At 43.1% G+C, this 11,656-nt stretch overlaps 1 protein-coding gene across 2 annotated transcripts in view; it reads right to left on the minus strand.

Moving 5' to 3' along the window:
• Positions 1–11,215, minus strand: part of tnfrsf21 (tumor necrosis factor receptor superfamily, member 21) — a 115,146-nt gene extending 103,931 nt beyond the window's left edge. The window contains exon 1 of one of the 2 annotated variants that reach the window (XM_038799887.1): positions 10,690–11,215. In XM_038799887.1, the coding sequence (XP_038655815.1) occupies positions 10,690–10,773 (84 nt within the window). In that variant the 5' untranslated portion in view covers positions 10,774–11,215. The remainder of the gene's footprint in view (positions 1–10,689) is intronic. The other variant, XM_038799888.1, reaches the window with a different exon arrangement.
• Between the last annotated feature and the right edge of the window lie 441 nt (positions 11,216–11,656).

Genomic DNA, 11,656 nt, shown 5'->3' on the forward strand with positions numbered 1-11,656 from the left:
CTGCGTATCAAGCTCATTTACCTGGCTTCTCACAGAGGGTTGTTAGCCAATGGCAGTTTCTTCCATAGGAGGACAACTGAAGCTGAGTCATTGAATATATTCAGGGCTGAGTTATAGATTTTTGATCAACAAGGAAGTTGAGGGTTATGGGGGACAGACAGGAAAGGGGTTAAGACCACAATCAGATCAGCATTGATCTTATCAAATGACAAAGCTGGTTTGAGGGGCCAGAATGACCTACTCCTGAACCAGAGTCTTGCGTGTTCAGAGGTTGCTGTAGAACATCCTACAAATAGCAAGAAGAGCAGCCATCTGCATTGGTCGGTAATGTTTAAAGTTGCTGGAATTGGTGTCTCAATATTAATCTTCTGGAGAGCATTTACGGCTGTATTCATGCATGCAACTGAAAAGTATTCCATCTGACTCCCCAGCTGTGCCTGGTAAGTGGAGGAGAGGTTTTGGTGGTCAGGAGCTGAGCCACTCAATGTACAATACTAAACCTCCAACCTACTGTCGCAGCAGTATAATTTATGCAGCTGACCCAGTTACATTATTACTCAATAGCAACTCCGAACAAGTTGATGGTAGGGCTTCAACAATGGTGATGCCACTGAATCTCAGAATCCAGTCTGGAATTCTCTCTTGTTGAGGACAGTTGTTGCCGAGCGCTTTGTGACACTATGAAGAAGTCACTATGTTTAATACAGAGGGGAGAAAGTGGCATAGTGGACTTGTAGTCCAGACACTAATGCGAGGGAGACATGGGTTCAAATCCTACCACATCAGGGCGTGGAATTTAAATTCAATTAATGAAATCGAGAATTGAAAGCTTGTCTCAGCAATGACATCTATGAAGCTATCGTCAATAATCCGAAATAACATCTGGTTCACTGATGTTCTTTCAGGAAGAAAATCAACTGGCATACATGTGACTCCAGACCCACAACAATGTGGCTGACTCTTAACAGTCCTCTGCAATGACATTAGCAAGCCACTCAGTTCAAGAGCAATTAGGGATGGGCACAAGTGCTGGCCTTGCCAGCAGCGTCCACATTCCGTGAAAGAATAGAAAACAAAAACAATGTTACTACAGTAGTCGCTCATCAATTCTGTCCAGCTTTGACTGTATGCTTTCATTATCTGGGGAAATGTTCATGAAGGGGAAAACTGCCACGATCAACGAACATCCCAGCTCTTGACCATATGAAAGAGGGAATGCTGACTTTCAAGCATCTAATCATTGGGCTTTGCAAAATCCCGGCAGTGGTGCCCTGAAGCTGACATGATTGACCTGCAATAACCAGCTGACTAGGGCAGTGGAATCTGAAAAGGCAGCTCAAGGATCACAAAGTTAGTTTGGCAAGTTAAACAAGTGGTCAGAAATAATGGCAGCTGAGGATATAGTGCAGACAAATATGACGTACTACATGTAAAAAAGAATAACTCAGCAACAGCAGCAATGAAAGGATTTGAATCCCATATCTCCCTAGAACTTGCCTCCATACTACGAGTGCACAATGTCATTTTTTCCCCTCTGTATTAAGCATAGTGACTTCTTCATCACATGACACAAGTGCTCAGCAACAACTGTCCTGAACAAGAGAGAATTGAGATACCTTACCCGATTCAGTGGCATCACCATTGTTGAACGCGAGCTCACCATCAATGGTATCAAATTACTTCTGGGGCAAGTTGAACAATTTGTGCATTTTAATACATTCAATATATCTAATCATTGCAGAATAACCATCAACAAAACAGACAATGTCAATACAAGCTACAAGTTGTCATGCTTGAATGGCGTAGATCAGAAAATATTATGACCATGGATAAAGATTTCCTAGAGGTACAAAAATATACAAAATTGTACTTGGCATCAGGGACGCAAATTTTGAAAAGTTCTTCGGACTAGAGAGGTGACAGAACTGAGAAGACACAATCAGTAAACACTGAACTTCAGATTGAATTGTAGTAAAAAGCCACCAATAAGAGATTTGAGAAATGAAGCCAAGAAGTGACACGTTTCTGCAACGATGGGAGCAGTTGAGGCCTTGTGGCGCAGTGTCCCTGCCACTGAGCCAGTAACTCTAGGTTTGATCACATCCCAGGAGCTGATGAGCACGGAAGGTGCATTTATAAGACAGGCAAACACGTTCTTTATCAACATGCAAATCCTTCCAACACACCTGTGGCAGGTGGTAAGCGCAGCAGAGTCTCCTGCGGAGTTCTGTCCTCCAGGCTATATATAGCCTCTGGCTTCACACGAACAACCCATTCCAGAGAAAGCAAAAACAAATGCAAGCATGTGTTTATTATTATTGCCAGCCTCATGAGTCCCCAGATAGGTGAATCCAAAGAAGAGTGAGGTTAGGCTGTAGGTAAGCAACATCTTATCAGACTGTGCCATTTTTGACCATGTGCAATGCAGTGTTCGAAGCTCAAAGCAATGTACAGTGATCACACATTATTGGTCTGAACCCAAAAGGGCAGCCAGACAGTGACTGGAATGATTGCCCAAGGCACAAAACCTCTGGCAGATATTCAATACAATGACTTTCATTTTGAACTGAAAATTTTGTTTACGAGGGGAATGAAGTTCATTTTCAAGAACCCTCTGTTCAGTAAAGTATTAGCAAAATCATTTTGTCTTGATGCTTTATAATTGGCTTTGTTTCATTCATGAATTCATCAGTAAACCTTCCTGGAGGTTGGAAGGAGCACCTGTGGGAGGATGTGCAAGATTTCAGTGTCTAGTTCACATGCAAGGGGTTTCATTGTACTGACACTTACGGTCAACACGTAATCATTCGAAACAGGAGATCTACTTATGGAAGAAAGTGGTGAATCCATCAGAGTATCTAGTGGACCCCAAATTCTATTCTGACCCAGTGCACAAATAACCATGTTGTATTTAGAGCAATAATTGCACTTAAAAAATACTTCATGGGCTGTAAAATACTTAGGGAGATCCTGAAGAAGCTGGAGAGGTTCCATAAATGGATTTTTTAAAATAAATGTTGCAAATGAAAATGGGAATCGAATAGTTAAGTGGTTGTTTTTGACCAACACAGATGCAATGGACCGAAGGGCCTTTTCTGTGCTGCAGACCTCTATGGCTCGATGAAAGGATATTATTTTTTATAAAAACTGCTTGATTATTGTTATTATTTGGGTACAACACTGGGTCACACTTATTACAAATAGATGGTCTGGGCATATTGGTTAAAGCAGCTATTAGTTATTCTGACTGCATTATTAGTAGAATTACTGGTTGAAAAGTTAATACTACAATACTTAGAATTAAAGCTCACCAATTGCAAGCTTTAAAAATGTCTCTCTTGAGAGTGATCCTAACAAGGGTGGTAAATAATTGAAATGTTAATTTAAAAAAAAACAAAGCAACTAGTCTGTGTAATCTCAGATTTCTCAATAATAAAATCCAGCGATTTAGATTTTAGGCAAATATGAAGAAATAAGGACACGTTGGTAGGATAAAGTGAATCTATAGCTATTTTGATTATGAGTATCGACTTAATTTAGAAATTAAGATTCACTTCACTTTGTAAACCCATGAAGTATACCTGGGAATGGAGGTAGGGAAGAAAGGAAATCTTACAAGGATGAATAAACAGAAGTTTATTTTGTTAATTCAACTGCCTCACGGCGCTGAGGACCCGGATTCGATCCCGGCCCTGGGCCACTGTCCTTATGGAGTTTGCACATTCTCCCATATCTGCGTGATCTCACCCCCACAACCCAAAGATGTGCAGGGTAAGTGGATTGGTATCACTAAATTGCCCCTTAATTGGAAAATAAATAATTGGGTATTTTAAATTTACATTTAAAAATATAAACAAAAGTAGTCCTGCCAAATCCATCCGTGAATGGTCATTAACAATTAAACAACTCACTGGAGGAGGCGGCTCCTCAAACATCCCCATTCTCAGCCAGAGGTGTCAAGTGGATGATTCATCTTGGTCCCCTCCGGAGGTCCCCAGCATCACAGGCATCAGTCTTCAGCCAATAGGATTCACTCCACGTTATATCAAGAAACGCTGATGGCACTGGATAATGCAACGGCTGTGGGTCCTGACAATATCCCGGCAATAGTACTTAAGACGTCTGCTCCAGAACATGCCACACCCCTAGTCAAGCTGCTCCAGTACATCTACAACACTGGCATCCATCCAGCAATGTGGAAAATTGCCCAGCTGTGTCCTGTACACAAGAAACAGGACAAATCCAATCCAGCCAAATGACTGCCCTATCAATCTATTTTCCATTATCAGCAAGGTGATGGAAGGAAACATCAACAGTGCTATAAAGCGGCACTTACTCAGCAATAACCTCTTCGCAGACATTCATTCAGTTTAGGTTCTGCCAGGGTCACTCAGCTCCTGACCTCATTACAGCCTTGGTTCAAACATGGAAAAAAGAGCTGAATGCCAGAGGTGAGGTGACATCAAGGCAGCATTTGTATCAAGAATCGGAAACAGAAGGAAAACCCTCTAGCTGGCACACAGGTTGTGGTAGTTGGAGATCAATCATGTCTTCTCCAGGTCATCACTGCAGGAGTTGCTCAGGGTACTGTCCCAGGCTCAACCATCTTCATCTGCTTCATCAATGACCTCCGTTCAATCATAATGTCAGAAGTGGGAATGCTTGAAATTGACTGCACAATGTTCAGCACCTTTCACAACTCCTCAGATAATGAAGCAGTCTGTGTCCAAAAGCAGCAAGACCTGGATAATGTCCAGGTTTGTGCTGACAAGTGGCAAGTTACATTCGCACCACACAAGTGCCAGGCAATGAACATCTCCTACAAGAGAGGATCTAACCACTGCCCCTTGACATTCAATGGCATTACCATCACGGAACCCTCCACAATCAACATCCTGGGGGTTACTATTGATCAGAAACTGAACTGGACTAGCCACATTAATACTGTGGCTACCAGGGCAGGTCAAAGGCTAGGAATCCTATGCTAAGTAACTCACCTCCTGAACCTCAAAAGCCTGCCAACATCTACAAGGCACAAATCATGAGTGTAATGGAATACTCTCCACTTGCCTGGATGAGCGCTGCTCCAACAACACAAGAAACTTGAAACGATCCTGGCAAAGCAGTCCGCTTGATTGCTCCCCCTTCCAGGTTCAAACCATCCACCAAGGATGAACAGTGGCAGTTGTGCATACCATCTACAAGATGCACTGCAGTCACTCACCAAGGTTCCTTTGACAACACCTTCCAAACCCACGACCACTACCATCAAGAAGAGCAGCAGATATCTGGGAACCCCACCACCTGGAGGTTCCCCTCCATGTCACTCACCACCCTGAGCTTGAAAAATATTACCATTTCTTCACTGTCCCTGGGGCAACATCCTGGAACTCCCTCCCTAACAGCACAGTGTGTGTACCTCCACCTCAAGGACTGCAGCATTTCAAGGCAGCAACTCACCACCACCTCTTGAAGGGCAAAAAAATGCTACCTTAACCAGCAACGCCCACATGCCATAAATGAAATTTTAAAAAGGCACCGTGGTTAGCACTGCTGCCTCACAGGGCCAGGACTCGGGTTAAATTCCAGCCTTGAGTGACTGTGGCATTTGCACTTTCTCCCTGTGTTTGTGTGTATTTCCTCTGTGTGCTCTGGTTTCCTCCCACCATCCAAAGAAGTGCAGGTTAGGTGGGGTTATGGATGGGGTGTGGGCCTAATTAGGATGCTCTTTCAGAGAGTTGGTGCAGACTCAATGGGCCGAATGGCCTCCTTCTGCTCTGTAAGAATTCTATGATACAATATTCATGCCACAATAACTGACAACAGTATTTTACTTCTATGTTTTTAGGGGTTACAGAACATCAATCATGAATTGGAAAATCCATAAACAAACACAGGTCAGCCCACAATAGAAATTGTGGTCATCTCCTGAACATTGCATAATAAGTTTACTATATCATTTTCTTGATGGGGTAGTACTGAAGGGACTGCAATGTAAACGCACCTCATTTCCAATGTACGCCAAACCAGATAATTTATGTAATTTTTAATTATTTGTTTAATTAAAGCTTACATCTTCCAGGTACTTTTGCATTTTGATCTTATGCCTGCTTTTTCTTCCCCTTATTCTACCTTCAACATGAGCATGATGCCATGGATCAGGGTAGAAGGTAGCGTATAATATGTCTACATGTAGGCTCAGTGCCTCTCCCGAAGTGATCAACAAGGAAACTCACTTGCTGAGTCAATAACTGCAAGGGCTTCTCTGTGGCAAAAATCTATCTTCTTTTGACCCAAATAACAATGGCCAACAACCCCATTTGGAAAAGCCAGAGCTCAAACATCACCAGAGACCAGTTGAAAGATCAGCCAACTTGTATTCTTGCCACAAGGACACCCCTGCAATAAATCATGTCTGAATCTATGCACTGAAAATACCGGTATTTTAACTTCAAATTGTAGATTAATTGGGTTGCATGAAGTTATTAAAGAGAAAAATAGCAGATTTGTATTGACAAATTTGACTGTGATGGTGACAGGTATAGTGAAAAAGGAAAATACAGTGAATGTAGTATACAACACAGATTGAGAGAAAGTCTTTGATAAAGGTACCACACAGATAATACTAGTGCTGATTAATGCGTATGGATTTAACAACATCAAAGTGAACTAGAATCCTGTTTTTTTTTAAATAGCAACGCTGAATGCTTGGAAGTGGAGAGCAGTAGAGATGGAGAAAACTGGAGCAAATCAGGAAGCATAGTAAATTATTCTAAGGACTAAAAGAAACCTGCAATATAATATTGCTAAAAAAGGAGGAATCGGCAAAAGTGGCAAATGGATTTCAATGTCTGCAATTGTGGAGGGGGATGCGATTCACCGCCCATGTCGCAGAATAAAACTAATGGAATAATGGGCTTAAATGGATAATGGAAAAATAAAAATATATATAATGCACTCCAAGGCAAGTCAACTGAGGCATAGAATAATGGTAACTTCATGGCTAATGTAAGCCTACTTGTGACAATAAAGCTTATTAATTAAATCAGTTTGAGTATTGTACACAGTTTTGCACACCCTGCAAACATTCTGTAGGAAGGATGTTAAAATAAGAAGGGGTACAGTGTATTATGGATTATGCCTGTCATGAGGATGTAAAACTAGAAAGAAAAGCAGATTACAGTGTTTTGATAGAGGTGTGTAAAGTCAAGGAGGGCAGAGGAGATTGGAAAAAGTAAATGTTTAATGATTTGAGGGGTCAGCAATGAAACTTAAAGAAAAAACTGTAAACAAAGATGATTGCAGAATTCATTAGTGGAGTGAGCACATGAGACAGAGATCATTCTAAATGTCAAGGTTAGATGTAGATTTATTGTCACATGTACCGAGTGAAAACTATTTTTCTGCGTACAGGCCAGGTAAATTGTTCCATATATGGAAAACATAGAACATACCATAAATACACAATGCAAATACATAGGCAGCGGGGAAGCATTTGGAGTATAGTGCTACACAGTGGAGAAGATGCATAGAGACATTGGTTCAGTCCATAAAAGGGTCATTCAAGAGCCTGCTAACAGCGGGGAAAAAGCTGTTAGTGCATGTTCTCAGACTTTTGTATATCCTGCCCGATGGAAGATGTTAGAAGAGAGAATAACCCGGGTGGGTGCAGTCTTTGATTATGCTGCCCACTTTCCCAAGGTGAGGTGTAGACAGAGTCAATGGATGGGAGGCGGGTTCACCTGATGGACTGGGCTGTGTACACGACTCTCCGTAGTTTCTTACCGTCTTGTGCCAAACAGTTGCCATACCAAGCTGTGGTGCAGCCAGATAGGTGCTTTCTATAGCGCATCTGTAAAAATTGGTCAGTCAGTGTGGACATGCTGAATTGCCCTACTTTCCTGAGGAAGTATAAGCATTGTTGTGCTTTTTTTGGTGGTAGGGTCGATGTTGTAGCCACCGAAGTTGGCCATTCCCTCAATACAAAATGGAGGAACACAAAGCTTGCAGGTTAAAATGGACAATGTTTGCAGCACAAGCAGGCTGCACCAAGCCAATGTGTATTCTGTCTGCTAAGAGAGCAGACAGCACCGAAACGAACATTCCGCATACTAATGAGACAATCTCCGGGATAGTTAACATAGCAATGGAACGATCCCAGGGACAATGGACACAAATAGGGAAGTGATTGCAACAGTGTATGGGAAACCAGACACCCCGGCACCAGCGGGGTTCGAAAAGAAAGCACCTGAAGGCCCGCCCAGTAGCCGAGAGATAGCCTCAGTATTGGGGGGATTCAAACAAATCGATTGGGAAGAGACCCAATCGATTCCCAGCACGTAAAGGGTCCGCCCAAAAGGGCACGAAGCCCTAGGACCTATAAAAGACAGGTCCTACACTTAGTACGTTCTTCTTGACCAGCCCTCCTCTCTGGACCAGCCCCTCGACTCGACCAGCTTTTAACCAAAGAAGACCTTGACCAAGAGAGAGGAGAGGTTTGGGACAGCAGCCGCCAGCAAGTAAGTATCTCACAACGATCGCTACCAGAGATAGACACTCCTGACCCCTTTTTAACCCGTACCAACCTGAAGTCTGCGGACCAGTGCAGAGCAAGAGGCCTTGTCCCCTGATCCGACAGTTCCCTTTAAGATAAGTATTGGTTTATTTAGTGGTAGGAATAGTTTAGTCATCTTAGCGTGTGCATGAGTAGATTATAAATGTACTATAATAAACTCATTTTTTGAACTTACTAATTGGTGTATGGTTTTATTGCTTTGAACTTAACCTTGAAACTTGTGGCGGTATCTTAACGATACCTGGCGACTCCAGAGCTAAGTAACGAAACAGAGCCAAATCGAGTGTTAAGCACACTCACCCAGAACGAGCAACAATGTGGGGGTACCAGGACAGATTGTTGGTGATGTGTACACCTAGGAACTTGAAGCTGTCAGTCATCTCCACCTCTGCACCATTGATACAGACGGGGGTGTATACGACCCTTTGTCAACGACAAAGTCCTGAACTCAATGACCAGCTCCTTAGTTTTGCCAATATTGAGGGAAAAAGTGTTGCTGTTGCACCACGCTACTAGGTTCCCCATCTCTCATGTATTCTGACTCATCATTGTTTGAGATGTGACCCACTACAGTCATGTCATCAGCAAATTTGTAGATGGATTTGGAGCCAAATTTTGCCACATGGTCATGTGTATAGTAGGGGGCTAAGTGTGCAGCCTTGCGGGGCCCCAGTATGGAGGACTAGCGTGGGGGAGGCATTATTGTTTATCCTTACTGATTGTAGTCTTCAAGTCAGGAAGTCGAGGATCCAGTTGCAGAGGGAGGAGCCAAGTCCTAGATTTTGGAGTTTTGATATGAGCTTGTTTGGGATTTTGGTGTTGAAGGTGGAGCAGTAGTCTGATGTAGGATTCAGAGATTCTCCAGGGATAAGTGTAGGGCTAGGGAGATTGCATCTGCTGTGGACTGATTGTGGTGGTATGCGAATTGCAGTGGATCAAGGCATTCTGGGCTTGGTAAAAGCATGAAGTGATATGGGAATCAGACAGGGAACATGGATTTACCACTGAGTGTGGACAATGAGGATTATCACTTACTGATTGGGCCGAATGGCCCGTTGTTGTAATTATTGTAATTATATTAAATATAAATGTGGTTAAAGGACACTAAATTATCCACACAAAAAGCAAAGAAGATTTTGGTAGAAAACCTGTCCGTTCCCTGAATTCTGCTGTGATGCCATTCTCAGGCAGAAGACTGAACTTTAAGAATTGGCCTCACTCCACTGTCACTAGATAATTGAAAATTGAAGTTGAAACAGGGAAAATATTGCTGAAATATAGCACAATTCTGAGCCTCCTGAAGTAGAGGCTGCATAACGACTATGTTTAGCCTTGTTTGGAAAAAAATGAATCTTTAACAAGTTTGGTTATGAACTCTGTTGTGTCAGCACAAATGAAAACCTGTCCAGAAGAGATTGTGTATATTAAACAAATTTAAATTAAATTTCATCTTTGTTTCAGAAGTGGAAAGGATTTCAAATTTCCTTCCAGTAAAAATACAGAATTATGTATAATCAGTGAAATTTCACATCATTGTAACTGTGACCAACAAACTGTTAGTTTAAACATCAAAAACCTGATGCAGTAGTCTGCATCTTTGACATATTGACAAAAGCAAATATAACCATAATTACTTCAAATGAAATACTTTACAGTTTAATTTGCAGGGTTTGTCTCTCCGCATGTTTGCAATGCTGGCTTCCATTTCAAACTATTACTTTGCAATGGTATTTTTGCCTCCAATAAAAACCAAGTTTAAAAAACAAAAAGTGGTGCCAAAATATCCGCTACCAGTAACAAAATTATAATTCTGTCAATATAAAATGCATTATCTCCTACAGTACATGGGTACCAGTGCATGAATTCAACACTGATGTTGAGGTGGAACTAGTGTGCCATCCTTTGTAAAGAAAATTACCATGCATCTAATGCCCTGCCCAGGCGCATTCCAGCATTGATATTCAATAGAAAAACCACGCAGCCCTCAACACCTCCAGCTTTTACAATCTGGATTAACCTTCAAAAAGAAATAAACAAGGTGAATCTGAAATATATCTTTGTCTCCTGAACACCCAGACAATGACAGGGCTTGTGGTAAACAAGCCATCGCTTACCGTCAGAATGCTCCAATGCATCGTTGCTGCGGACCAAGCTACGAGAGAGGGAAGAAAGCACCACAACAAGCTAAAAGCTCCCATTGCTAGCAGGGCTAGGCGGTAAAGAGTTTGCTGGTGGCCACTGCTGGAGCAGCCAGGCGTCCATAGCTCGCACACTGGTTCATTTTTACCGTGTTTTTGTGGCGAGCCGCCTCACTCCGCATTGTGCCACTGCCCCGCTCGACGCACTTCTACTGCGCTAGAATCGGCAACCCCCATACGGACGGCCGCCGATTTATTTTACTGGCACCAGCGGCTCCACCACTGCAGAAACCTCGCGGCCACTTTCACCAAGTCGACAGGCTTCAAGTAGTAAGGAAGAAGCGACTGGTCGTCAATGTCGGCTGCATTTATTCCCATAGCTCCAGCGAGGCTGCTTTGTTGGTACCACGGCGAGGCGAACTCGGGGCTGATATTGAATGGAAATCAACAAGCGCTGGCTCCTCTGTCGCAGTGAAGAGGGAAGGGGCGGGGCCTGGACCCCGCGTCACCCTCAGAACGCTCCGGGCAACGTTCCATTACCAATCAGATACTCCGACCTAGTCCCCGCCCACTCCATCCCTCACCCTCTGCTACCCCGGCGCCTGAGCAGCCGAGCCGGTTTTGCATCGGCTGCCGAGCAAAATGTCCACAAGAAACCCGGAAAGTGACCCCTTCGTTACTTTTCAGACAGCATATGCGTTACGTTAAGGCGGACGTTGTGGGGAGTTTCCCATTCAGTTAGCACAGGAGGGGTTTCTAACCTAAAGCGCGCAGTGGATTATTCTGCCGCGACGCTGTGGGTGGAAGTGAAGTTTAATTCGGAGAAGCAACAGTTGAAGGGGGCAGAGAGAAACGGGAACACGCTTAAAGAGGGGCAGGGCAGAGATTCCACATGAGCAACGCGACATGAGAAAGCCATGTCATGCATGACACATTCCGTAAT

The sequence above is a fragment of the Scyliorhinus canicula genome, chromosome 6 (assembly GCF_902713615.1).
Source record: "Scyliorhinus canicula chromosome 6, sScyCan1.1, whole genome shotgun sequence".
Taxonomy (NCBI): domain Eukaryota; kingdom Metazoa; phylum Chordata; class Chondrichthyes; order Carcharhiniformes; family Scyliorhinidae; genus Scyliorhinus; species Scyliorhinus canicula.